We start from the raw sequence: 27579 nt of genomic DNA on the forward strand, positions 1-27579 counted from the left end.
ACAAGCTCCTTCAAAGGACTCACCGGCTGGCACAACCTTTTGGAAATGCAATTTGGCAAACTCTCTTGGCCTTGAGAACACCCTGCTTGACCGAGCAACACAGTTGCAGAAATCTAGGGTATAAGAAGAGCGCCTAGAGGCGAGGGTCCTTGGACAAGGGTGTGCACTGCAGCCATGTTTGCAGACGCAGAAGGTCTAGAACACGTGTGTCCACCAGCGGAAGGATACGCTGGGCATCAGTACACGGCCCCAGAGGGATGTGCGGCCACCCGCGAGGGCAGGCAGCGGTGCTCACGACAGACGCACCCTGGAAAAAGGCGAGCGGCGGAGTGATGTGTACACTGCATCCGTGGCTGTAAAAGCAAATGACAAAATAGCCCCTAGATAAGAGTGTGCGTGCTTGGAAGGCAGATAGAGAAGGGCGTGAAAAGACACAGCCCAGGTTAGTAACTGGATACCTAGGAGGGGGCGTGGAAAGGACGGTTAACACTTTTTACATCCTTGTTTCACTGGTTGCAGTGAGAATGTTGCACTTTTATTAACAATAACAATAATTAAACACTCACATTTTATCAAAACCTGGGTGTTGCAAGGATAAGACCTCTGAAGGTCTTCTAAGCCAGGGGTGAGATTGGCCCCAGAACATAGGATGGATGACCCTTCAAATTCTGCAGAAATCGTGCAAACTGCACCCTGCCCGGGGAAGGGTGGTGAGTCCCAGGGAATTCAGATCACATCAGGGCTGCAGGGCTCTTGACTCCTACCAGAGTTTATCCTGACATGGGGAGCCATGTGGCTGTCCCCCCCTTGCCACCTGTCAGAACACGAGGTAGGGGTCAAGGATTCTGGAGTGACCTTGACCCATTCCCACAGGGGAGGAGAAGTAGGTCTGGGGCGGGAGCCACCTGTAGGCTTGGGGGGCCCAGAGGCTTAAGCAGCAGTGTTGGGCAGGGACAGTGACTTCTCCCCAGTTCCTCGTGGGGCTCTGGCCCTTCCCCCCTCCTCTCCACATACACACAGCATGGTCACCCGAAGGGTGTGTCCTGTGTGGTCACAGGCTTCCAGTGTGGTTGAAGACTCAAAACGGGACAATTTATGGCATCTTCTCTCCTGGGATAGGTGTCGGGGGGGAAGGGCTGCTCAGAAGTGTCCTTCATCCCGGGCAAGAGACAGAGACAGAGGACAGGCCCCGCAGGGAGCCAGGAAGGAGCAGGCTCTCACAAGCCACGCCCCCCACAACCCCACTGTCCTTGCGGGCACTGGGTAATTAATTCTCTGTGACTCCAGATGTTCAGCAGCTGTCCTGGCCACTTCCGCCCCTTCTTCTGACCTTGCATCCGCCAGGAAGCATCCCCTCCTGTCCTTGGGCTCCAAGCCACCCCCACCTTCCCTGTACCCCATTTCCTGAGCAGAGGCGTTTGTGCAGACTCAGCTCCCCCTCCCGCCAGGACGGCTTCAGCTTTCCTGAGGCCCAGGCAGTGCTCCCTGAGCGTGGGGCCGCTGTGGTTGGTTTATGCCCAGCTGGATGCCCTCTGCCAGGGGTTCTAATCTTGGCTCCTGCCCCTCCAGCCTCTGGGACTGGTTTTCTCTCTCTCCTTTTCTTTCTTCTCCAAGGTTGGCTCTGCAGGCTCCCAAAGCATAAATCAAGGGCCTCCAGGCTCCTCTGTGGGGGAGGGTGACAGCCCAGTGGGGTAGAGTTCTCAAGACCAGCAGGCCCTGTGGGGGTGGGGTGCATGCTCAGATGTCTGGCTGGAGGGCACAGGGGGCTCAGGGGGGTTGCCGCCACAAATGGATAAGCAGGGACACAGACCCACCCCCTGCCCTGCTGCGGATACTTCCCTGAACAGATGGGGGCAGGGGCACAAAAGGTCACTACTGTTGCAGCTGGTCCGGGCTGGGGGGCTCTCTTGGAGAGGGGCAGCTCCCTTCCTGTCACATGCTTTCCTGTCTCAACGGAGCTGGTGGTTCTGGGGCACTCGGGTGGGCTCCCATGGGCTGGTGGGGTCAGGGGCCAGGACACAGGATAAGGCCTGGAACCCCTGGGGGCCAGTGGCTCCAGCCTGTTGACCTCTGCCCCTTGGAGTCCAAATTTGATCTCTGGCTCTCCTCCTCCTCCTCTGAGCTTCTAGCTTTTTGTTTTTTTGAGTTCAGGGCAGGTGGGCCTGGCTGAAGAAAAGCCTCCATTTCCAAAAAAGTTTCAAAGTCTCAGAGTAGATCAAGGTGGGAGACTGCCCCCAGGAGGAGCGGGCTCCTCCAAGTAGGATCTTCTCCTGAGGAATCAGAACAAAATGTGGCATGTCCAGCATCCTGTGTGCACAATCCTCCGGGACACCCGCTGCCGCGTTTGCAGGGTCCAAACCAGGGACGGGAGCCTTCAAGGCACCCTCCCCCACCACTGCCTGGACCTGGGCTAAGGAGGCAGGACCCCCAGTCAGGTCTTCTCTGCTGTGTGGCCAGGGGTCACTCTTGTGGTCTCACACAAATGAGGCTGGAGCCCATGGGCCTCCCCACACCTAGAAGAGGTAGCATCTTAAGTCTATGAAAGAGGTTCCCGGGAGAGTCAATGTCCCCACCTTCCCCCAAGGTTTCCATCTCCACCCTGGACCACATGGCCTCCATTCCCCACAGGGCCAGGGGTGGACATTTCAGGAGGAGAAGAACGACCAGTTCCCACAGGAAGCTCTGCCCATCCCTGGCCCCAGGTGTGGCACCCATGGGCTGGCTCCTGGGGCAGAGCTCCTGCTGCCGCCCAGCACCTAGTGCAGACAGAAGGGTGGGGACCTTGACCAGGAGCACCGGTGGGCCCTGAGACACACCCCCTTGGTCCTCAGAACCTGACCAATGAGTAGAGGAGCCCGAAATGGGATAAAAGCTAGATAATCAGGAAAATCTGGATCTCAGCTAGCTGTGTGTGTGTGTTTGTGTGTGTGTGTTCACCTGCGCTGGGGGTAGGATTGCCAGATTTAGCAAAACCACAACAAACCTAAAAACAGGGTATCCAATTAAATTTGAATTTCAGATAAACAATTTTTAAATATAAGTATATTCCATTCAATATTCGGATCACACTTATACTCAAACAGTAATTGCTGCTGTGGCATTCACCTGTACTGTAGGTAGTCCCAGCTACTTGGGAGGATCATTTGAGTCCAGGAGTTCAAGACCAGCATGGGCAACAGCAAGACCCTATCTCTTAAAAAAAAGAAAAAAAAAAAGAAGTTAATTGTTGTTTATCTGGAATTCAAATTTCACTGGGTATTCCGGATTTTATCTGGAAACTGGGGATGGAGGGAATACCTCGCACCCTCACTCACTCACTCTGCCAGTTGATCCCTGTCCTTCTGTCCCCAGCCTCTGAGGACAGCAGCAGCAAATTCTCAGAGCTGGTGGCGGCTGTTTGGGCCAGGCAGTGCCCAACCCAGACACAGAGCAGGGGAGCAGAGAGGGGTTGCGGGGGCTGGGACTCCCCTTCCCCCAAAAGGCTAAGGTCTCTCAGGCAGGCCTGGCTCCTGGGCTCGGAGGCTTCGGCTGGGCTTGCCTGATTCCCTGGTTTTAGCAGTTTTGTTTCAGGTCTGGGGAACTGTTCAGTGGGGAACCCTGAGCCCCCGCCCTTCCCTGGGGCTCCCCCTGGTGGCCTATAACCAGCCCCTTCCCCCTCAGGTGGGCTGACGCTTCCCAGTGCAGGAGAAAAAGGGGAACCCACCAGAGCCCTCCAGAAAAGAGGAAGGTACAGCTTGTGGGGTGGGGGTGGGGGCTCAGCCAAGGACTGAGAAAGAGGAACCCCAGCCAGGCAGGACCCACCTGAAGAAGGTCATTGCCGCTGCCGGCAGCCAGTGAAAAGAGGATGCAGAACAGGGGGGGTTCTGGCCCACACTCACCCCTTTCCTTAGAGGGAGGTGGTCGGGGCAGGGCGAGCAGCCCTGGTCCTGAAACCAGAGGGCGAGGCCGGGTACTCACGGCAAGCCTTCTTCCCAGAGAGACCCCGGCATCCGCCAGGCGGAGGTCAAGGCTGCCCCTTTCTGCCGCTCTGGCTGTTCATCTCCACTTTAGGGAAGCTGCTAAGGTGTGGGTGGGGGCCGGTGGCCCGCGGAGGGTGCGGCCGCCGCGTGTCCCAGGGCGTCTGGTGCGGGGGCGGGGCAGGACAGAACTTGAGGTCCGCCACCCCGGAGCCCTTTGTGCGCTCATCACCCTAGTGTCGCCTCTGCCCCAGCGACAGCGACTCACAAAGCTGGCCCGTGCTGGGCGGAAGCAGCCTCCCCTTGGCCCTGGAAGGCCCAGGTCACAAAGGCCCCCAGGGCCTGGCCTGCGGTAGGCATGCCCCAGACAGCCCTGTGCGGCGCCCGCCCCGCAGCCGCCCGCCGGGCCGGGCCTGGGTTGTTCCGCGCGAACCGGCCCGGCGACTGGGTTTCGGGCTAGCGCGGAGCGGCTAGCCTCGGCGTCCATGTGTGTCATCTGCTTCGTGAAGGCGCTGGTGCACGTGTTTAAGGTCTACCTGACTGCCAACTACAGCTACAACTTTCGCAGCTGGCCGGTGGACTTCCGCTGGGATGACGTGCGCGCCGCCGGCGGGGGCGGCAGCGGCCACCAAGCGCTGACGTGCGCCGCGGCCGTCGCGGGCGTCTGGCTACTGCGGGACGCGGCGCCGGGCGGGGACGTGCGGGGGCGGCTGCCCCGCGGGGCACGCAGCCAGGCGCAGTGCCTCCTGCAGCAGATCCGCCAGCTGCCGGGCCAGCTCGCCAGCTACGCGCTGGCGCACTCGCTGGGCCGCTGGCTCGTGTACCCGGGCTCCACGTTCCTGATGGCGCACGCGCTGCTGCCGCTGCTGCACCAGGGCCAGGAGCGCCTCGTGGAGCGCTACCGCGGCCGTCGCGCCAAGCTGGTGGCCCGCGACGGCAATGAGATCGACACCATGTTCATGGATCGGCGCCAACAACCCGGCAGCCACGGTCGTGGACTGCGCCTCGTTATCTGCTGCGAGGGCAATGCTGGCTTCTACGAGATGGGCTGTCTATCGGCGCCGCTCGAGGCCGGCTACTCGGTGCTGGGGTGGAACCACCCAGGCTTCGGCGGCAGCACGGGCGCGCCCTTCCCTCAGCACGACGCCAACGCCATGGACGTGGTGGTGAAGTACGCGCTACACCGCCTGCGCTTCCCGCCGGCGCAGGTGGTGGTCTACGGCTGGTCCGTCGGCGGCTTCACAGCCACCTGGGCCACCATGACCTACCCAGAGCTGGGTGCGCTGGTGCTCGACGCCACCTTCGACGACCTCGTGCCGCTGGCACTTAAGGTCATGCCTCACAGTTGGAAAGGGCTGGTGATACGCACCGTGCGCGAGCACTTCAACCTTAATGTCGCTGAGCAGCTGTGCTGCTACCCCGGGCCAGTGCTGCTGCTCCGGCGCACGCAGGACGACGTGGTCAGCACCTCGGGCCACCTGCCCCGGTTGCCCTCCGGCGACGTGAAGGGCAACCGCGGCAACGAGCTGCTGCTTCGTCTGCTGCAGCATCGCTACCCAGTCGTGATGGCACACGAGGGCCAGGCCATCGTGACCCGCTGGCTGCGCGCTGGCAGCCTGGCGCAGGAGGCTGCCTTCTACCGGCGCTACCGCGTGGACGACGAGTGGTGCCTGGCGCTGCTGCGCTCCTACCGAGCGCGCTGCAAGGAGGAACTGGAGGATGAAGAGGCCTGGGGGCCGCATGGGCCCGCCTTCCCCTGGCTTGTGGGCCGGGGCCTGAGCCCCAGACGGCGCCGGCAGCTTGCGCTGTTTCTAGCACGGAAGCACCTCAAGAATGTGGAAGCGACTCACTGCAGCCCGCTAGAGCCTGAGGACTTCCAGTTGCCCTGGGAGCTGTAGCCCACGAGCCAGTGGTGGTCTGCATGCTCGCACACCTTCCAGGCTTCTGTTGGTTCACCTTCCCACACCCCCAGCCAGTAAAGCTAGCCCTGCCAGGGCATCCTGACCTGGTGTCTTTGGGGGGATGGGCAGTACATGGGGACCTGGTGCCCTCCTTCACCGGGGCATTCTGCCCTTTCCTCTGTTCTTCCCTGCTTCCTCCCTCTTTCATCTTCCTCCCAAAATGCTTCTGGACATTTGCACCCAGCTCCTAAAGGGAATGCAAACATTAACCTGACCCAGTTTATGGCAGTGCTGTGTGATGGGTGCCTTGATCATCACAAGAGGATGATGGGAGCAGGGGCTGTGGAGCCATCGGGAAGAACTCTTCACCTGGCCTGGGTTCCAGGATGGCTTCTGGGAAGATGACACCAACTGAGTGTTGAAGGGTTGCCCCCAGCTGTGAAAGGAAGACATTGGCATTGTAGGGATACAAGGCAGGTCTTAGTACCTAGACATTCCCAGAAGTGTGATGCTGCTAATCTGTAGCGTTTTCTCCCCACCCCTACACTTCTGGCTTCTACAGGAGGGGATTCACAGAGGGACTACAGACTCAGAGTAACAGGCACAGTGGCATGTGGGGCTACAGACACCTGCACTGACACTAATTACTGGGTGTCTCCAGTAGCCAGGGCTGGGCTGGGTTTTGCTCCTGACTCAGGGATGCAACATAGAAGGAGAGACAAGGCCTCTGCTCACCACCGTCTATAATGTCACTTCTTTATATTCTGCCCTGAACTGCATGAAGCGGGGACTGTTGGCTATCCCTATTGTCCCTGGCCCCTGGACAGGCCAGGTTAGGTTAGACAAGAATCTCTGTAAAAGGTGGCAAGTGGGAAGACTTGAGAGCACCAGAGCAGGATAAGGCCATGATGGTGAAGGCCCTAGGACCATGCAAGAATACCAGGAAGACACCTGTGGGAGGAGGTGGGCCAGATGAAGGGAGGGGCAGTGGTTGGGGCTTCCGTGCCTAGACAGCCAGTGCCCGCAGAGTGGCCTGGCTGGAAGGGGGAAGTGCAGTCCAGAGGGATCAGATCCTAAAGGGTTTGAATACCATTTAAGGATTTCCTTCCAGTGGCAGGTAGAAGCCAAAGAAGGAAAATTGTGGGACTTGTTTCAGTGGGGCCAGCTGCCTGGTGGTTACACACCTCTCCTTTGAAGTCAGGCAGACTCTTGTTCCAGAGTCTCCTGGTAGCCCTTCATCCGGCTGAGTGACCTTGGGCGAGTTACTTTAACCTCAGTTTCCTCATCTGTGAAGTGGGGAGGGCTCCAGTACTTGCTCTGTGGTTGCTGTGAAAAGGAGGTGAGATGACACCGGGGCGACACAGGGCCGGGCCGCAGGCGAGGGCTTCCCTGCAGTGTCCACGCCCGTGTGAACTCCGCGGGCCGCGACGAGCTGGACTAGGGGAATTCAGAGACCGAGACGCCTCCAGCCAGGTCCGAGCAATTCAGAGGGCAGCGGCGCCTGCAGGGCAATAGGACGAATCCCGGTCTCGTCTTTTTCTGCGTAAACCCCATACGATCAAGTCTCCATAAAAATAACTAAAAAAAAAAAAAAAAAAGACTTCCGGGGGGGAAGGTGACCCCCAGAATCCGGTAGTCAGAACTTGAAGGGATCTCATAGGGTCTGAGTATGACCCGCAGAGGGGCGCGAGCCGTGGCGCTCGTAGGCATCAGCATACGTCCCCGACGGTCCCCGGGGGCTCAGCCCTGGCTTTCCGCAGCACCACGTTGCACGGTCCTCCCACTTCCCAGCTCCCCGTGCACCGCTGCTCTGACCGTTCTACCTGTGCGTCTCGCTGGTGGAGCCAACCACAAGATGGATTGCCTCAAAACTGAGCCTCCTTTTCTTGCGTCGCCCGCAGCTTCGGCCTATCAGGTTGAACCGGATAAACCGGGACGGGGCCAAGCCACGCTCTCATTGGACGCCTCTTGTGGGGGGCGGGACGAAGGCGGACCAAGCGCCCGAGCGGAAGTGGGCTGTCGCGTCGCTGATTACGTAAGGCCGCGTCGACCGAGGAGGTTCCGCTGGCTCGTGAGTACGCGGCGAGCGACTCCGGGCGCGGCCTGTTTGTCTTCTACAGCTCCGGCAACCGCGGCCCAGACGCCAGCTGCGGCCCGGCCGCCGCCTGAACATGGACTCCGCCGGCCAAGGTACCTGCCGGCCCAGCGCCTCCGCCGCAGATCGGCCCGGGCCTCCCCGCGCTCGGCTCCTCCGTGGGGTCTCCCGTGCGACTCTGGGTCCCCTCAGCTTCTGCCCGCCCGCCTCGCGACCCCTCTTCAGCTCCCGGGGCTCTCACCTCAACCTCTCAGGTCACGGGGTGCATCTTCCGCCCCCGGCTCGGACTGCTTCCTGGCCTCTCCAGCTGCCCTCCCTGTCTCCCCTGGGACCGCTCTGAGGTCCGCTTCCCTGGCGCTCTCCCTTGTTCCCAGAGTGTGCGTTTCCTCACTCCGGGCAGCTCTCGTTATGCCACTCATTCCCCACCCGGCCCGTGCACTGCCGCCTTCCGTCTCTGCGAAGGGGCCTCGGGGACACTCCTGTGTGGTGGCCCTGGACCCGGGCCGAGGTGTTGAGGGCGGCTCCGGGGAAGAGAAGGGGAGGTGGAACCGTCCTCCCGTACTGCGCAGCGCCCCTTGGGCGGTAACTCTGCTAGCAGCCCAGCCTACTTCGGGGTTGCCTCGTGGGGAGAGGGATGGAGAGAGTCTGGGGCACACCCCACGTGCCACGCCAGTTTCCAGAACAGACACCCCAGACCAGCATGAGGTGGCATGTGGAGCGGGCCCAGGAGCTTAAAATCTTGAGAAGATAATACAAGTCTGTCTTCCATTTGAGGGCTCTAGAGAGGGGATGCTAAATTTCTACGTTGTCATAACCACACTGGATAAGTCCAGGAAGTTTTTCTAATGTTTGGCTTGCATCCACATGTTAATTATTAGAATTCCTGGGTTCTGGTACATTCTGAAGGTTTTTATACTTTCAGTGGCTATTTACAAAATATTTGAACATCAAACGTCCCCAGGTCTGTTAAATTCAGGAGGCTTTTCACTGTTTAGTTTGCGTCTCTAATTAAGCATCAGAAGAACTAGATTCTGGTCATAAGAATGATAGAAAACATTTATTGAGCACTTACTGTGTGCTGGACACCATTGTAAGCCTGTTTCTCAAATGATCTTTTACTATTTTCTGAGTAATCCTTTGAGATTGGTCTTTCTATTACCCTGATTTTTCAGATAGTATACATTTTTTTTTTTCACCTAGGGCGCCAGCCCATGCTTATTTTTGTAGTGACTTTGTTAAGACTGTCCTGGCCTCTTCAGTCTCCCCCATAAATCAGAATGTGAGTGGCTCCTACCTAAAGGGCTGTGGTGAGGTTGGTATCTCGCAGAGTGATTGTGAGGTGCCTGGCACATGCTTGGTTAAGTGTCCAGTTTCTATCTTGAGGGTGATTTCCGTGGGATCCAATTTTAGCTTCATCAGCAGAAACTGTCCAAAAGCCTTCTGTTTCAGAAATAGAAAAGAAAAAGAGTAGAGATTTTAAGGCACTTACTGAACTGGAGTAGGTTGAACACAGTGGATGCAAATGATGAAATAAAATCGTGTAGGTTGGTCTCAGATAAAAATCAGAATCAGTTGATAAAAAGTGGGTATAGTTCATGTAGTAAACATCTGTTGAACACCAAGAAATTGTGCAACTCCAGCTGTGGGGGACATGGAAACGGAATGGGATGCAGCCGGCTACTTCTGAACAGAACATCTTTAAGTGCGGTCTATTTTTAGTAGACTCTTTAGGATTTATACAGTTGACTAACATATCTGTAATTAAAGACACTTTCACTTCTCTCCAATCTTTATGCCTTTTAACTTACTTTTAAACATGTTAGATCAGTGTGCTCATTGCTTTTATTAAAAAGCACATTAGACACCACACTAAGCTTGTTTCTTTACAAACTGCTTGTCAAGAAGGAAGATGTTTTCAGTACTAATTGCATAAGAGTACTGAACAACGATCACGTGTCTGGAGGTGGAGAGAACTGAAGTCGACCATTTTTCCCTACATGATGTCTTGTAGACTGTTAGTGCGGACAGGCAGATGCATTTAACATGAAGAAAAAATAGTGACTGCAGGAATTTGAATCTGACCTGGGCATAGCTGAGGTGCATGGACCTCTCCACATGCTGGTAGTGTCCTGGCTGTGGGATGAGGGTCAAGGATGTGATTAACGGGGGTTTTTGTTTTGCTGACTCCCTGCAGGGGTTGGGTGACTAGCACATGCTCCTTGTATATAATTTTAGCACGTTCCTTGGCAGATGAGTTGGGTGGAAAGTGATCCTTATTGTGTTTAAGCTATAGTAAGTTCCTTTTCTGTAAAAACTGGAACATCTGTTAGGTTGGACTGTTTTCTTTACAGTGCAGGTTTCCTGCTTCACTAGAGAAGCAGGGAAACCAGAGTTAGGGTTTGGGTGCCTTGGGCCAACATTTCTAGTACCGGTATTAGATTTGCGTCTCATGTGGCCTGAGGTCTGGCTGCTCTCATTCTGACGCCCAAACTGTCTTCACAGACCTTTCAGAGAAGAGGTATTAGTCTCCTGAGTCTCCCTCCCGCCCTTACTTTCCCCCAGTGGAGACCTCTACCCCATTTAACTCCTAGGAACTTACTTGACACTTGCCTGCCTCATTTTGTCTCCGACAGACATCAACCTGAATTCTCCTAACAAAGGTCTGCTGTCTGACTCCATGACTGATGTCCCTGTCGACACAGGTGTGGCTGCCCGGACTCCTTCTGTCGAGGGCCTAACGGAGGCTGAGGAGGAGGAGCTCAGGGCTGAGCTCACCAAGGTGCTGTGGCTTGACTGTCTGTCTTGGGGTGACCATGAATCAAGGCTCTCTTGGGTCAGCGAGAGGCCAGTGCTCTGGAAGAGTTGCCCTCCCACCCTGCCCTGTGTTCCCACTGATTACAGGGCTCTCTCTGCATGTGCCCAGCTCCATGTGTTGGACTCAGAGCCACCTGACAGTGGAGACAGGGCCTGATTTCTTCCTCCCACCTCTGCCTGGCACCTCATAGGTGCTGTGTGAGGAGAATGTGCACACAGGGGTGGCCTCTCTTAGCATGCTATCTGCTGGGAGTTTCTGTGTTGGAATCAGTACTTGACAGTCATTCTTAAGACCCCATGAATCTCTCTGCTCTGGATGTTAATTTTTCTTCTAAAATTACTTCCTTTGTAAAAAGTGCTTTTCACCCTGTAATACGGAGTTTAATAGTGACTCACTTCAGATTCCGGAATCTAGGGAAATGAACATTGTAGAGTTTGGAACACTACTCATTGCAAGCCTCTGCTCTGTTTTAAGAAGCAAGGCCTTTATTTTATTTTGTTTTAGATATGGGGTTTTGCACTGTCACCCAGGCTGGAGTGCAGTCGCACTATATATAGCTCCCTGCAGCTTTAAATTCCTGATTCTCCTGCCTCAGCCTCCTGAAGTAGCTGGGACTGCAGGCACATGCCACCACACCTGGCTAATTTTTTTTATTTCTTCTAGAGGCGAGGTCTCATTTTGTTGTCCAGGGTGGTCTCAAACTCCTGGCCTCTCAAAGTGCTGAAATTACAGGCATAAGCCACTGCACCTGGCCAAATTTTTCTTTTATTTATTTATTTAAAAAAAATTTAGGCCAGGCGCAGTGGCTCAAGCTTGTAATTCTAGCACTTTGAGAGGCCAGGGTAGGAGGATTGCTTGAGGCCAGGAGTCCAAGACCAGCCTGAGCAAGGGCAAGACCCTGTCTGTACAAAAAATAGAAAATTTAGCCGAGCATGGTGGTGCCTGCCTGTAGTCCCAGCTACTCAGGAGGTTGAGGCAGGAGGATGCTTGAGCCTAGGAGTTTGAGGTTGCAATGAGCTGTGATGACACCACTGCACTCTAGCCCAGACAATGGATTGAGACCCTGTCTAAAAAAAAAAAAAAAATTAATTAATTAATATTTTTTTAGAGACAGGATCTCGCTGTGTGGCCTAGGCTGGAGTGCAATGGTGTGTTCATAGATCACTGCAATCTGGAACTGTTCGTAGTCAATCTTCCTGCCTCTCAGGGCTTTGTTATGAGGCATCTTTCTGTTACCCAATTCAAACTGCCTTAAGCACAAAAGGGAATTTACTTTTTGGCTTGTTTTTACGTAGTTCGTTGCAGCATGTATAAGGATGTTAGTCACTTCCTGTGATGGTGATGGTTCATCATGTCAACTGCATGCTTTGCAGGTGGAAGAGGAAATCGTCACTCTGCGCCAGGTGCTGGCAGCCAAGGAGAGGCACTGCGGAGAGCTCAAAAGGAGGCTGGGCCTCTCCGCGCTGGGGGGTCTGAAGCAGAACCTGTCCAGGAGCTGGCATGACGTGCAGGTCTCCAACGCGTAGGTACCTGCCCCACTGTGGGGCTGCCCTGCTGGCTGGAGAAAATGTTCAGCAGGGGTGTGCCTCTGCCCCAGGGGTAGAGAGTGTTCGTGTTTAGGGGTAGGGTGCCTTACAGGAGCAGGGTCAAGTGAGCCTGTCTGGAAGCAGCCATCGGGAGGCCCCAAGTCTTCAACCTGGGGACCGTAATGTTGTTGATTCAAAGAGCTTGGAATCCATGTGTGTTTTAGAAAGGTGAGTGGCTAGTTGTCCTGGCAGAAATAGACAGAAAGGATATATTTTGGGGTCCAGTCTGAGAGAGCACTAATTAGGCCCTTAATGAGAATGGCTTTTCTGTGGTCTCCGTAACTGTGTCTGCTGACCCAGACTATACCATGTGGCCCCAGGACCTCTGACCCAGACGTCACTCAGCTCTCTGAATTTGGGAAGCACTGCTTTCTGACTTGGCCTTGTCTATGTGGCTTCTCTGAAACCTATGGGGGGTGGAATGTTTCCCAGAATCCACGTTTCCACAGCAAGATTCAGTTGCATTTTGTGTATCTCACCTATGAAATGCGCATGTTTTTGTCGTAGGACACTGTAGGTTTTAAACCTCAGAGGGTAACTGTCAAAGAAGTGTGGCCTGTGGGCTGTGCCCTCCCAGCTCCCCACAGCAGTGGTGCTCCCTGAGAGCCTTCAAGTGGAAAACAAGGGCTCCTTTCATGTTTCATGTGACAAGAAAGGAAACGGTCAGTTCTGGCCCGCTGGCACCCTGGTCTCCCCAGCCCTGCACAGGGTGTGGCCGAGGCAGTGGGCCCTGCTCTCAGGCACGCCAGAGAGACGGAGTGGCTGCCAGCCGGCCCTTCTCCGTCTTCCCTGGAATCTCACCTGCAGTCTGAAGCCTGAGTCGCAATAGCTCTTCTAAATAATTCACCACAGACTTTCTGTTTTTAGCTACGTGAAAACTTCTGAGAAACTTGGAGAGTGGAATGAGAAAGTGACCCAGTCGGACCTGTGAGTGCCGTCAGCACCTCCCTGCTCTTCTCACCTCCTGACTCTCCTTAGGGGCAGGGGGGCTGTGCACACTTGGCACAAACCGTGTTTTGGTGTTGGCTGGCTATTTTTTCTCACTATAACTTTTCTCCTCTCAAGTATAAATGAAACAATTCTTTAAACTCTTGTGGAACAGGTACAGTAGCTGAAAGAGATTCACTCAGCAACCAGACCACACTTAAGTCCCTCCTGCCTGACATGCGTCCCTTAGATGAGAGACCCGGCTGGGCTCAGGCTGCACCTTTGACTAGCGGACGGCTCTCGACAGGGAACAAAGTGGAGGGCACCACCTGGCCTGATGTTGTCAGTGGTGAATTTTTGTTGGATTGGGTTTTTTTTGTCTTCCTTCGCCTGCGTACTTAGCTCCAGCTGTCGGGTTCTCAGAGCTTCACTCCTACCTTTAGGGGTGGTTTTGAGAGGAGGGTGTGGTGGAGGTTGTGCTGTTGGGAAGTGAAGGCCTCGTGGTCTAGGAGGCAGTGTGTTGTCCTCACACGGAGTGTCAGTAGAGTGGAAGTAATGCATGGATAGCTCTGTGTCTGTCAGAGGTGTGCCTCAGTGTGACCCCTGGTGTTGTGAGACCCTTGAAGTAGATAATAGCCCTTCATTTATCTGTGCTCCAGTCTGATTACAACCTCTTTGAACTGAACAGGGGAATATTTAAAAATAGCCTCTGTGGGTCTTTTCCATTTCTTGTTTAGAGGGAAGTGCTGTCACGGTTGCCACGGAACATGGGCAGAGAGGAAGTGGTTGCTGCCGGGTTTGTCTCAAAGGTGCCTGGGGGCCAGGTCGGCTCGCTGTGTGCATGGAGTGTCACGGTCCAGTGTCACTGTGGGAGGCAGGTGCCAGGAAGCTCTGGTGGTCCGTGAGCACTGGCACAGCAGCCAGCTGTTGCCCGAGGTATTCTAGGAGTGCTGGTGGGCTGCGTTGTGTCTCTAGGGCTGCACTCGAACATTGCTGGGGAGGAAGTGTTTCCTGGGTTGAGACAGTGACTGTCGTCTGTGCAGTTTGGGCCCCAGCGGACAAGCAGTGCAGGCTCCATCTGAAAATAGTCTTGGGAGACTTGAGTGCTATTCTCTAAAACCACTGAGGTCAAGCTGCTGGGATACTGTTTCCAATAAATAGTTGTTCAAAGAGCTTTGGACACTGGGACTTCTGGCCCCTCTGAGAGAAGCCTTGTGGCTCAGTATGGACATTGGTGGCTGGTGCTCCACCTGCCAGAGGCTGTTCCCAAGTGTCACCCCTGACTCTCTCCGTGGAAGAGTTGTCAGATTGGTGTTTCCAGAGCTGGAGGCGTTTCTGCAGTGACAGCCCAGGAAGAGGGCAGCACAGCTTAGGGGACAGGGTGGCTAAGGATGTTGGCCATGCCATGCTCTCAGCCTAGTTGGGGCCCCTCTGGTCAGGCTTCAGGAGGGGGCTGTGGGGGAGGCTCTGCTGCCCGGTGCGTTTGCAGGGAAGGGGGTGAGAGCAGCTTGCAGACTTTCCTGACCATGTGTTTGCAGGTTCCTTTCAGCCAGTAGCACCTGGAGGACTGGAATGAGAACATGGCCCGGTAGATGACGTGAGCGTCTACACCTCTGGTGCTTGGCCCTCGTAAAGCCGTGCTGCACCTAAATAGTTACGATGCTGCCAACACTGTCTTCTCTCAGCTAAGCACTTCTGCATCTGAGCAGAAATGCGGAATTGAGTCATGAAACAATCACCTCATTGGAGTCTTTTTTTATGATAGATCTAGGTAAAAACTCTGGTGCTAAGAGTGGGCACCATGTACTTCTGCAGTTGCTAGCTGGTTCATTTTGAGTTCTTTTGGTTGCAGGTGACAAAGCACAGTTAAAGGTGGTGTCAGCTGAACAGGAAGGAGGGAGTCCTCACCTGGCAGAGAAGCCCTGCTCCTAGCTTTGTAGTCCCACAGCACTGTGGCCCAGTATGGCCTCGCTGGACCAGTGGCTGTGGCCAGGGACCTCTATCCTCTGTCTGGCTAGGCCTGGATCACTTACCCACCCCAGGTGGTGCTGGGGTAGCCCCCAAAGGCTGATGCAGGAGAAGGGGAGGAAGAGGAGCACCCGCCAGATGCTCCATGCTGGCCGACGGGCACACTTGCTGACAGCTGGGGGAGACTGCTGTCTGTCCAGGGCTCCTTCCCCAAAAGGTCTAATTAACTCCCAAAGGGGAGCTGGCTGGGTTGGCACAGCCTGGCACTCTCCAGTACGGCTGGGCCCAGTTATCTGGGTGTAGACGCTGGCTCTGACCCCAGCCCCCTCACCTGAGCTTAGCCTCCCCACCTGTGTCATGGGGTGATAATAGTCACAGCCTCCCCGTTCACCAAGGACTGTGTGTGTGTGTGAGGTTCTCGGAAGGGTCCCGCGGCACTGTGAGCCCACGGAGCCTACCACAGAGACCCAGGATGGGGCTAGGAAGGAGAAGCAGCCACACGTGTTGGGTGGGGACCTGCTGTAGGGAGAGAAGGGCCAGCGAGGTGCCGGTGGTGGCCTCAGGCTGTGCAGGTGGTGCCCATTGCTTCCAGGGGCATCCCTAGCTTGGAGGTTCCTATTTCTGAAGGAGACTCACTGTGACCCTCCGTTTCCACACCCAAGAAATGCTGGGGGCTGTGGTGTGATCGCAAGTGTAGTTCCTGGCTGCTGGTGTCGGTGGTCTCCGCCCTGCCCCTGAGGCACCCTGCAGACCTTCCCAAGGCAGCACCTGGCACAGGTGCTTGTTACTCTTCTGACTTCCGCCTCCCCACCTCCACCCTGTGGGCACCAACAGAGATTCTGTGAGGATTTTTCTCTAAATCCTCTGCTTTAGACTATTTTAGTTCAACAGACCACAGAATGCTAACATGGTTTTATGTATTTGTTATTTCGGGAAAAATGAAGGTTGAAGATGTGTTCTGAATTTGCATTTTTGAAACAATGTTGCAGGTCATTAGTTACCTTTTCCCTGGTGTTTTATTTTAAAACAAGGATTGTAGGTGCAGATAATCTTCCTTACTTCATTCTGAAAGGCAAGCATGTGGTCTGGGCAGGCCTTAGGTCGCTTCAGCAGGCAGTGCACAGCCGCAGCCTGGCACGCGGCCGGGATGGGCTGGGAGCCTCCTGCGGGGAGTGGGGGAGGGCCTGTTGCTGATGCCCGCTGCACCCTGGTGACACTCACACTGGGGACGAGAGCCTGCATCTTCTCCAGAGGCCTGTCGCCTCCAACTGCGACTCCCTCGGGGTTTGCCAGGCTTGCCAGCTCTTGAGGTTGGCCCTGGTGACGCCGAGACAGCCTCAGAAGCCCGTCTCCGCTTGGCCTCTGGCTCCCTGGCTTTGTTCAGTGAGGAGCCGTGGCCAGGTGGCTTTGGGTTCGGGTTCTGTTTATGGGTTTTGTCGTGTTAGAGGCTGCGTGTCTTTTGGGGGCAGCTGGACAAGGGCAGCAACTTCAGGTGTTGACTCTCAAGGTGGGCCCAAGAGTGTCCCTGTGCCGCCGTGTCCTTGCTCACATTGAGGTTACAGAGCTGTCTCGTGTGATGCGCCCACGTGTGGGTGACACTGGAGGGCGGGAGGGCACCGATGTGACAGTCTTCCCTGTGGCCAGGACCAGACCCTTGCACTGAAGGTTGTGTGAGAACGGAACCCTTCCATTTTCTGAAAGGACGTTGTCCAGATGGCACTGGAGGGCGGAGAAGGGGCCCCCACGGGCCACACATGCTTGCTGTGGAGCTCGTTCCCGAGTGGGTGTGGTTGAGCTTGCATTTTCTCCCCTCCGGGGACTGTCGTCTGTGGGAAGAGGGGAGGGAGCTCTTTGAGCCTGCGCTGGGCTGGGCAGGGAGCTGATGGGAGGACTCCTGGCTTCTCCTCTGGCTCCTCCTGCCCTGGCACTGCCTGCCCGGATCCAGGGCCTCAGTGGCCTGTCTTCTCTGGGGCAGGCAGGTGTGGTGCTTTTCAAGCAGTCAGAGATGCTGAGAGGAGGCAGGAGAGTGGGCTGAGTTTCAGGTGAGGTGGAGGCAAGGTTGACCAGTAAGACAGAAAACAGGAAGTGTCCGCAGGGCTGGGAGGTGGTGACTCCATGCACTGCTGAGAGTCGGTGGGTGTGTCTGCAGCGCTGGCCACTCCTGCTGCCACTGCAGGTGCCCCCGGGGCCAAGGAGCCCTGGGCCGGGTGCCCTGCACAGCCCCCAGCAGGTCTCACTCCCAGTGGCCTCCCTCCAGCCTTCCCCTGGGGTGCTCTCCTGTGCTTTGGTTCCTGGCCGTGGCCGTGGCTGGCCCTTGCTGTTGGATGGTCGGCTGAACTGGTGTGTCTCCTTCCAGCTACAAGAAGACTCAGGAAACTCTCTCACAGGCAGGACAGAAGACTTCAGCTGCCCTGTCCACGGTGGGCTCTGCCATCAGCAGGAAGCTCGGAGACATGAGGTGAGATATCCCCGCCCCGGCCTCTCTGCCCTGGGACCTGGTCAGGGACAGCGAGGTGTGACACGCTGGAGGTGCTGCAGGAAGCCTGCCTAGGCCCGGGGCTCAGAGGCGCAGGCCCTGGGGGTGTGGCCATGCCAGCCTGGGCCAGTCTGCACATGGACCCTTGTTTGGGGGGTCATCTGCTTCCCTTTGGCTGCCTTTCTTCCATTTCTGTATTCCTCAGGGGAGAGGCAGTCGTTAGTGCCGTTGGGTAGCTTGGGGGTGGCAGGAGTTGCCGCTTGCAGCTCCAGTGAGAGGCAAGGACTCTGACCTGGGGTTCAGGGTGGGATGTCAGTCTGGGCAGGTCACCAGCCCCCTCTAGGCCAGGTGCTCAGCAGGGCATTTCCTTAGGGGTGTTTGCCTAGCCCAGGTGTCTGAGAGTATGCAGCCCAGCTCAGAGTGTGATTTCCCAGAGGCTGGTAGAACCTTCTGGCCATCAGAGGTGCCTCAGAGCAGGACAGAGGCCAAGAAGCGAGTGGAGAGCCAGGCACTTGGTGGCCACACACAGCAGCTCCCACCCAGCTTGGTGGGCCAAGCACATTTGCCCGCCATTCTCTGCTCTGGGCTCTCCGGTCACACCACAGATCTCTGACACACAGCAGGTGATAGGGGGACTGGGCCCTGGAGCCAGAAGCCTTGGTGCGAACCCTGGCCGTGCGTGTCTCAGGCAAGGCCTCTCTCACAGGGTGTGAGGGCCAGGTGACAACCATAGTGTGGGTTGTCACCATCATCAGCAGCATCCTGGCTCCAGCCCCCACACTCAAAACCAGTCCCCTCACTTTCAGACCTCAGGGAGTGCGTCCCTGTAGCCCCCGCCCCATCCCGACAAAGGCAGTTTCTGGGCTTTGGCCTCTCATAGTCGAGAATCTTCCGGTGGTGCCCAAGGACCAGGTGTGCTGGGCGCCGTGTGGCCCTTCCCCTCTTCCCTTCTCGTGGCTCTGCAGGACTTGGCGATGTGTGCGTCTCTCCCTTGGGCTGACCCCTCTGAGCCTGCTTCAGGCTAAGCCTGTCCCACTGCCTGGCTTGGGGTGGGCTGATGGGGCCTCGGGCTGGGGTCCTCTGCTGCACCAGCACGCTGCCCTGACCACTGAGCCACAGGGGAGGACACAGACATCCACACCGGGGACCCACCCAGCCATGCCAAGGGGACAGCTTCTGCCTGGGAGTTATGCTCACCTTTTATTTTTGTTTGAGGTGTAATTTACCCCCACCCTACAACCTTTGTTTTGAGAAGTGTCCAACCTTCGGAAAAGCTGCACGGTCAGTACACATTGTGTGTTTCTTCTGTGCATCTTCACACCTGGGGCTGCAGCCCGCAGTAGCTGTGGCTGGGCCCTGTCCCCCACTGCTGAGCTTGGGCACAGGAGGGGACCCTGTCCCCCAGCTGCAGCTGAGCTCAGCCTTAAAGGCTCTGAGCTGGCAGCCAGGGTCTGCCATGACCCCCCGCAGGCTGTGTGGGAGTTCCCCCTGGGGCACCTCCTGTGGCCCCCTGATCTGCATGGCAGCGAGTGCGGTGACAGTCTCTGACCCCATGCAGGGGGCTTGCTCCCAGGGACGGCCACAGGGTGAGCCCCAGGGTGAGGAGGGACCACACCAGGCTGTTGCCTGTTTCCTCCTGAAAACGCCCGTCTTGCCACAGAGCAGTCGTAGCACGGAGCGTTTTAAGGAAGCAACAGGTATCTGCTGTGCCTGAATTGTGCTCTGCTAGGAGTGTTTTCACCTTTGGAGTTACTCGTTTTAAACATCTTCACTCCCTTTTGAGTGCAGAGCGTCCTGGGTGGAAATCAGGTGGGTGTGCGGAACCCTTGGTGCTCATGGGAAGGGCTGGGCAGGAACCTGGCCCTTTTGATCCAGGTGTTTTTTTCTCTTTTTAAACGAGAAGGTGTCGCTCTCTCGCCCAGGCTGGAGTGGCACGACCATAGCACTGCAGCCTCGCACTCTTGGGCGCAAGGGATCCTCCCACCTTGGCCTCCCGAGTAGCAGGGACTGCAGGTGTGAGCCACCATGCCTGGCTCCAGGCAGTTCTTTCTGTGGCCTCTTTTTCTGCGGCAGCACAGGGGGCACAGTCCCATTTCGCTGTCTGCTCCTCCTCCTAGACAAAGCGTGCAGCCCCCACTCTCTCCTCAGAGACCTGGGAGACCCCATGTCATATGGCCCCAGGGCCGTGGCTGGCAGTGCGGGCGGTTCCGGTCTCAATGACATCAGGACAGCTGTGTCTGAGTGCCTGGCCCCACGGTACGGTGTGTGGTATTTGCACAGGTGCTCTGGCATGCAGGGCAGCCAGGTGAGCAGGGGCCAGCTCTCTGCAGTCGGCAGGTCGTGTCCGTGTTGCCCGAGGCGTGTCCTGCCTGCTGGCGTGTCTGAGCCAGGGCCCTGCTGGTGGTGTTTGCGGGGGTGGTGTGAACTCTGGCACTGCAGGCCTTGGAGTCTGCCCACGGCCTCGCAGGTGGTCACGGGTGCTTTCTGAGGTTGAGGCCCGTTAACGTCCTGGCTGAGAGTTCGCTGCTTGTTAAAAATGAGTCAGGTTCGAGGGGGTTTCAGGTTGGATGACACCCAGTGGGGCCCTCCTAATCCTTGGGTGCAGGTCCTTTAGGACAGTTGCCCAAACCACGAATGTGTCTGTGACGGCCCATCATGGGTCAGCCCTGGACTGCGAGGCCCCTGCTGTGCCCCCGCGCCAGGCAATGGGAAGAGGGAGCTGGATTCAGATCAGAGAGCGGTTTGCCCCAGGGTCGGGTCACCCTCCAGCTCTGTGACCTTATATGAGGGCACCTGCCTTCTCTGGACCTCAGGTTGCTCCCCTCTCCCCCAAAGGGGAGCCGGTCCCACTTGTACCGCAGGGTGTGGGCACCTCAGGCAGCGTGAGTGAGCCTATCTGTCCTTAGTAGCTCCGTCTGTGGTGTGGGCCACCTGCACAATGGAGGAGTGGCTACCTGCATCCTCTGTGCCTGCAGCCACCCTCGGGCAGTCGGCAGGTCGTGTCCGTGTTGCCCGAGGCGTGTCCTGCCTGCTGGCGTGTCTGAGCCAGGGCCCTGCTGGTGGTGTTTGCGGGGGTGGTGTGAACTCTGGCACTGCAGGCCTTGGAGTCTGCCCACGGCCTCGCAGGTGGTCACGGGTGCTTTCTGAGGTTGAGGCCCGTTAACGTCCTGGCTGAGAGTTCGCTGCAGGCTGGTGTCTGTTGTCCACGGACAGGGCTTAGAGCAGAAGTGCTTCCCCCGCAAGTGTTCAGGCCCCCTCGTGGCGCTTGTGCTCCTGTTCAACTGAAGTGCTTTGGAGAACACAAGCCCCTGGTGCCAAGCATTGCCCGAGCCTGGCGGACTCGCTGCAGTGCCCCTCAACCTCTGCGCTGCTCTGAGGGGCACTTGTGTTCCAGGTGCTGGCTTTGGCCCTCTCTGGGCTTCTCCCCTCCGACCTCCACACGGGCTGTGGGAGCAGGGGCTGCTCACACAGGGACCGTGCCCAGGAGGCAGAGCTGTGGGCTGTGCAGTTGCCCTTCCAGGGCTCGTGGGAGTCTCTCATGGAGTCAGGACGTGGGGGATTGGAGACAGGGCTGCTCTCCTTGGCGGTGTGGGGACTGGAGTGGCCGTCCAGGGCGTGAGCAGAGCGGCCTGGGGCTCCCGGCAGACGGTTGTGGGCGGGCGCTGGGCTCCCTTGCTTAACGCTGCTTTTCTTCTCTCCTGCTGCCGCCTTCTAGGGCCCATCCGTTCTCACACTCCTTTAGGTAAGACTGAGCCTGGAGGCGTCTGTGGAAGGCCTTCTCTGAATCAGGGCAGGCGGACTCTGGCGGGGCCCTGTGGGGGCTGTGCAGGCAGGAGGGGGGTGAGAGTGGCCATGAAACTTGCGCCTCACGGAACGAAGCCTTGGCTTCTCCATGCTCAGCCAGTGGCGTGATCCATGCAGAGACCACCCCCCCAGTGCTTCACACCTGGGCACGTGCAGCCCACCTGCCTCGGGTCAGCACGTGGCCGACCAGCCTCGTACAACATGGGCCTCTTGGCGTCCACACTTGAGCTTATCCCTAAAAAGCAGCATTTTGACTTGGAAGGGCTGTGCTGATCCTCTCCCTGCTGCTCTCTGATACACTAGTCCTGTGTCCTTGTTTTCCTGAGAAGCACACCTGTCCCCTCCGGTTGAGCTTCGTCTCATTTGTTACCTGAGAACTCTTAGGTCTTTCTCCCAAGCCTGCTCTTCTCATTAGAGCTCCGAGGTCCAGAGCCGAATCCAGAACAATCTGATTTCAGATTTTTTTTTTTTTTTTGAGACAGAGTCTCGCGTTGTTTCCCGGGCTAGAGTGAGTGCCATGGCGTCAGCCTAGCTCACAGCAACCTCAAACCCCTGGGCTTAAGCGATTCTACTGCCTCAGCCTCCCGAGTAGCTGGGACTACAGGCATGTGCCACCATGCCCGGCTAATTTTTTTTTCTATATATATATTTTTTAGTTGGCCCAATAATTTCTTTCTATTTTTAGCAGAGACGGGGGCTCGCTCTTGCTGAGGCTGGTCTCGAACTCCTGACCTCAAGCAATCCACCTGCCTCGGCCTCCCAGAGTGCTAGGATTATAGGCGTGAGCCACCGCGCCCGGCCTGATTTCAGATATTTTTACTTGACTTGGTTGTTTCTCTTTTAGTAAAAGGTCATTTGACTTGCTGTAAAGTCAAGTAAGGGCATCTGAAGGCTGTGGGTACCACGTATTTGTGAAAGCCCAGGCCTAGGTCTCCTCACAGTCCCTGCCGTAAGGCTCCCACCCCCAGTGTCACACTGCCCGGTGGCTTTGGACACTCCTAGGACTGGGGGAGAGGAACCCGGGGACAGTTTTCCTTCTGGGGCACTGCGTGGGGGAGCAGGCAGCTCGCTCCAGCTGTGTTGGAGCAGCGGGCCCCGCGGGGCTGGGTTTACATGCAGACCGTCTGACGCGCGTGCCAGTCTCACCCTCAGTGTTAACTCTTGCTTCCTCTTCTGCTTCTGCCATGCTTCCGAGCAGCAGCTACTCCATCCGCCACTCGATAAGTATGCCGGCCATGAGGTAACGTACGCCTGCCCCCCAGGGCGCCGGAGCTGGGGTGTCTCTGGGTGGGGGTTGGGTGGCTCCTGCTGGTCACACCTTTCCATTCCTGTGTCCCGCCCATTGGCTGAGGGTTGAGAAAGATCCCAAGGCTGACGAGGGAGAGGGGGTGGGGGTGACACTCTTATCCTGCGGCCTCCAGAGGAGACCCTTCTGCCAAACTGGGCCCTGTCCTGACCGTTCCGAGTCCTGGCGGCCTGCAGGGTCAGGCCGGGGAGCGGGTATGGGGGCTCCCACGTGGGCATTGGCACCGGCTGCCACTCGGGGGGGGTTGAGTGTCTCAGAGCCTTTGTGGAAACCCCAGAGCTGTGTCCGGTGTTCCCGTGCCCGCTGTGTCAGGCGTAGCCAACTCTCAGGGGAGCCCTGTTACTATGGAGACTGGTTGGGTGTTGTCAAGGCCTCGGGGCAGGAAGGGGCTCTGGCTGTGTAAGAGAGACTGAGGGACAGGGCTGGGCCACTGTCCCCTCCTCTGCCTCCTCCCCACTCTGCCGTCCCAGCATTGTCCTTGGTTTTCCTTTCGCTGGACTTTTCTGAGATGTGTGTGAGGAACTCTAGGACTTTGCATAACTGCGGTACAGAAGAGCCGAGGGTGTGCACTTAGGGTGACCACAGGTGTGCTGGGGTCCCACCCACTGCACAGTTGGGGGCTTGCGGTTCCCCCGTGTGACATCCGGGCCTGCCCCTGTGGTTGGTGGGCATGGCTGACCTCACTTCTGACCTGGGGAGCCTCTTTAGTGACCCTGGCTGGACCCTCTTGCCAGGGGCCCCCCTGTTTCAGTGTGTCGTGTTTCTGCACTGGGATCACAGGGTGCTGTTAGGGAGCCCCGCGGCCCCAGCCCTGACCCTTCCGGTCTCGGAGGGCGGCACAACAGTTTGCTTTCTACACCAACGTGTCTTCCCTCTCTCTAAAGGAACTCCGCAACTTTCAAGTCATTTGAAGACCGAGTCGGGACCATAAAGGTAATTGTACCTGGACTGTCTGATTCTCTTGATGGGGTGTGTGACGCATCACTCACATCAGCTTATTATTAGTGATTGAATCACTATAGAGAGACTCACGTGCAGTTGTAGGAAGTATTAGGTTGGTGTAAAAGTAATAGCAGTTTTGGACCATGAATTTATATCATTATAACTAGGCTCAAACACATCTTTATTAATCAGAATAGAAACCATTACAATCAACACATTTTTGCCAACAAGAAATAAGTTTGTTTATTCCTGTGGTGTAAAAATCCGTGCTCTGGGGTTCCACAAACTCTTGGAAAGCATATTCTGCATCCTGCTGGTTGTGGAAGCGTTTTCCCTGCAAAAAGTTGTCGAGATGCTTGAAGAAGTGGCATTCGGTTGGCAAGAGGTCAGGTGAATATGGTGGATGAGGCAAAACTTTGTAGCCCAAGTCGTTCAACTTCTGAAGCGTTGGTTGTGCGACATGTGGTCGGGCGTGGAGAAGAATTGGGCCCTTTCTGTTGACCTGCCGCTGCAGGCGCTGCAGTTTTTGGTGCGTCTCATCGGTTTGCGGAGCAGACTTCCCAGATGTCATGGTTTCGCCGGGTTCAGAAAGCTGTGGCGGCTCAGACCACCAAACAGTGACCACAGCCTTTTTTTGGTGCAAGTTTGGCTTTGGGAAGTGCCTTGGGGTTGCTTCTTGGTCCAGCCTCTGAGCTGGTCGTTGCTGGTTGTCGCATAAAATCCAGTTTCCATGGCACATCACAATTCGATTGGGAAATGGTTCATTTTTGTTGCAAGCAATAAGAAAAGAGACTTCAAAACAATGATTTTTTTGATTTTCAGTCAGCTCGTGAGGCACCCACTTATCAAGCTTTTCCACCTTTCCAGTTTGCTTCAAATGTTGAACGACTGTAGAATGGTGGATGTTGAGTCATTTGGCAACTTCTCATGTAGTTGCAAGAGGATCAGCTTGATGATTACTCTCAGTTGGTCGTTGTCAACTTCCGATGGCCGGCCACTGCGCTCCTCATCTTCAAGGCTCTCGACTCCTTTGTAAGACTTCTTGAACCACTGCTGCACTGTGTGTGCGTTAGCAGTTCCTGGGCCAAATGTGTTGTTGATGTTGCGAGTTGTCTCCACTGCTTTGCGACCCATTTTGAACTCGAATAAGAAAATCGCTTGAATTTGCTTTTTTTCTAACATCATTTCCATAGTCTAAAATACATATAAAATAAACAGCAAGTAAATAAGTCATTAAATAAATAAAACATAAAGTGAGAAATGCACCTTAAAATGATGTAGAACATAACCACGTTTATTTAAGAATGTATTCCAGTACATTCTTACTAACACTGCGATTGCTTTTGCACCAACCTTAATAATACAGAGAGGTCCCTTGTGCCTTTTACGCAGTTTCTTCCAATGGTAACGTTTTGCAAAACCGCAGTGCAGTCTCACAACCAGGACGTCAACACTGACAGTCAAGACACAGAACTTCCCTCCACCAAGATCCCTTGTGGCGCCTTCGAAGCAACTGCCCTGCCCCCGGCAGCCCCTAATCTCCTCTCCATTTCTATAATTATGTCATTTCAAGAATGTCCCATAAATGGAGCCCTACAACATGTAGCCTTTGGGCTTCTCTCCGTTCTGCATAATTCTCTGGAGACCTGTCCAGGCTGCTGCCTGTCAGCGATTTGTTCCTTTCCATGGCTGAGCGGTGTTCATGTTACATAAACACAGGTGGGGAACTGAGTATGGACCCAGGACCTGCCAGGTACCGTGTGCTCTATCTCAGGTTTTTCTTTCTTGATTGTTTCCCTCCCATAGTCTAAGGTTGTGGGTGACAGAGAGAACAGCAGTGACAACCTCCCTTCCCCAACGGGGAATGGCGACCAGCCCCTGTCGGATCACGCGCCTTTCTAAGCCTGCAGCAGCTTCGCCCAGCCACAGAACACATGTGAGCACACCCTCCTCCTCACGGCCAGAATCTGCGCTGCGCAGCGGAGCGCCCGTCCGCGTGAGTGGACAGAGCCGGCTGGAGGACCGTCGTGCCGTCCACACGGAGATGTGGCTGCTGCGCTCGCATGGCTCAGAGAACACGGTCTTGTACACAGATGTTTCACACTAAAGTTTGCAGACGAAACAGCACTGTGCCATCCTTCCTAGGGTGCAGGAAGTGGACAGGGTGGAGGATTTGGAGGGGTGTCAGCCAAGCCCGGGCTCCCTTGGGCCTCTTGTTAGCTCATCAGAATGTCCAAGGGTTGTAGAGTCATTTCTGTGAGATAAGTGGCATTTTCTGACCTCCTCCTCCTTCCCTGACTCACGGAAGGAACACAGTCACCCAGAAGCCCTGCCTGATCGAAATTTTTTATCTCAAAATGCCGAATGGGGAGACTGATTACCACAGCAGCTGCCTGATTGTTACACTAATGATCTAGCTTTAACAAAAGCAAATTCATTATTTTTTAAATGCAGTGGACGTTTCAAAATTAAAATTAGGCAAACAACTTTAGCCTCATAGTTAGAGAATTTTATTTCTTTGGACTGAAGCTGAAATACAAGCCTTACATTGCCTTATGCTTTGTTTATGGTTTTTTTATATATAAAAATGGGGGTTCTTTAATGGGTTGTGAGCACTGTGTAGAATTTTATGTCCAGCGCACGTGGCAGCCTGCCTGCCCGGTTGGTGTATTGCATTTCACTAGCACGCTGCATCCCAGCCCATAAAACCTGCTCTCTCCAGGACTGCGGCCGTTCCCACTGGCTCCCCACTCTGCCCTAAAGGGCACCCAGGCCCCTGGGGATGGGAGGGGAGAGAGTGGGCAAAGCCTCTGTCCTCAGGAGAGAGATGCCCCCAGCACAGTGCCACCTTGGCCCACTGATCCCTGACTCCAGCCTGCCTGTTTACTGCACGTAGGATCAATGAAAAGCAGAACTGACCCCACAGGTCAGGTCAGGTCAGGGTGGATGTTGGGATCAGCCAGGACTCCGCTGTCACTTTTTCTCAAGAGCTACAAAGATCTCTTTCCAGTTTTTAAATTGTCACGCCCCACAGCCTCCCATCAGGGCCCTGTGTGTCAGGAGGTGTGGCCTGGAGGGGCAGTTCTGTGCCTTAGTGGCTGTTAGCAGGGCCCTGAGGCCTGGCCCGCTCTGCACTCCCCAGAGGGGAAGGGATGCCGGGCTCAAGGTGTCCTCTGGTAACCAAGTATCCTAGGCCATCTCAGACACTCCACATGACCCGGTGCAGGGCCCAGGGAAGAGAGCTGCTTGGTGTGGTGGGGCGCAGTGAGAAGGCAGCCTGCAGGGGCGGGAAGTGATGTATCTTCTTAAAGTGAATAATGGGCAACCTGTCAATAAACCATTCCTTTGGGGGAAAACCCACCTCAGCTTGTGTGGTGTGTCTTTCAGGACTGTGACACAAAAGTGGTAAACCAACACAGGTCCCTGGCACAATGAGTCCATACCCTTGGGAGAGGCAGGAAACAATCCCAAATACAAATTGCAAATCTTCAATGCTGTAAAGATAAAGGGAGTGAACTGTGAGAATGTAAGGGTGACAAACCTGTGGGGTCAGACCCAACATCTCTGAGGAGGAGCCCACCAGGTCACAGGGTGGGCTGGGCACTCCAGCGGCTTGCCAGACAGCCAGGGCCGGCCCCCGTTGAAGGGGCTTCCCTGCCCCTGCAAGCATTTAGCTGCGATTACAATTGAGCTCTTGTAGTGTGGAGCTCTGGGTGTTGGGAAGGCCACGTGTGGTCCCTCTTGTGCAGGTGGAGAGCTCGGCTGGGTCACACCCGGGTGCAGGGAGCCCACCGGGTGGAAGT

The 27579-nt window shown here is 55.9% G+C and overlaps 2 protein-coding genes and 1 long non-coding RNA gene across 5 annotated transcripts; 2 read left to right on the forward strand and 1 right to left on the reverse strand.

Moving 5' to 3' along the window:
• Positions 1-513: 513 nt before the first annotated feature.
• On the reverse strand, positions 514-3146 carry LOC123622791. The gene is made up of 2 exons (XR_006729632.1): positions 3106-3146; positions 514-2513 (listed from the first exon to the last, which is right to left on the reverse strand). It is a non-coding gene; the product is annotated as an uncharacterized LOC123622791 (long non-coding RNA).
• Positions 3147-4379: 1233 nt separating this feature from the next.
• On the forward strand, positions 4380-5997 carry ABHD16B (abhydrolase domain containing 16B). The gene has a single exon (XM_045529402.1). It carries the CDS (start codon positions 4442-4444, stop codon positions 5852-5854), a length of 1413 nt encoding a protein of 470 aa, XP_045385358.1. The 5' UTR covers positions 4380-4441; the 3' UTR covers positions 5855-5997.
• A 1906-nt stretch (positions 5998-7903) lies between these two features.
• Positions 7904-27136, forward strand: TPD52L2 (TPD52 like 2). Of its 3 annotated transcripts, XM_045529409.1 has the most exons (7): positions 7904-8047; positions 10586-10731; positions 12141-12289; positions 13221-13280; positions 17605-17706; positions 23719-23767; positions 25583-27136. In XM_045529409.1, the coding sequence occupies exons 1-7, from the start codon at positions 8029-8031 to the stop codon at positions 25676-25678; spliced, it is 621 nt and encodes a 206-aa protein (XP_045385365.1). In that variant the 5' UTR covers positions 7904-8028; the 3' UTR covers positions 25679-27136. The 3 variants fall into 3 exon arrangements, with proteins under 3 accessions (XP_045385365.1, XP_045385367.1, XP_045385366.1); XM_045529411.1 differs by lacking the exon at positions 23719-23767; XM_045529410.1 differs by lacking the exon at positions 13221-13280.
• The last annotated feature ends 443 nt before the right edge of the window (positions 27137-27579 follow it).

Source organism: Lemur catta, chromosome 17 (genome assembly GCF_020740605.2).
Source record: "Lemur catta isolate mLemCat1 chromosome 17, mLemCat1.pri, whole genome shotgun sequence".
Classification (NCBI taxonomy): domain Eukaryota; kingdom Metazoa; phylum Chordata; class Mammalia; order Primates; family Lemuridae; genus Lemur; species Lemur catta.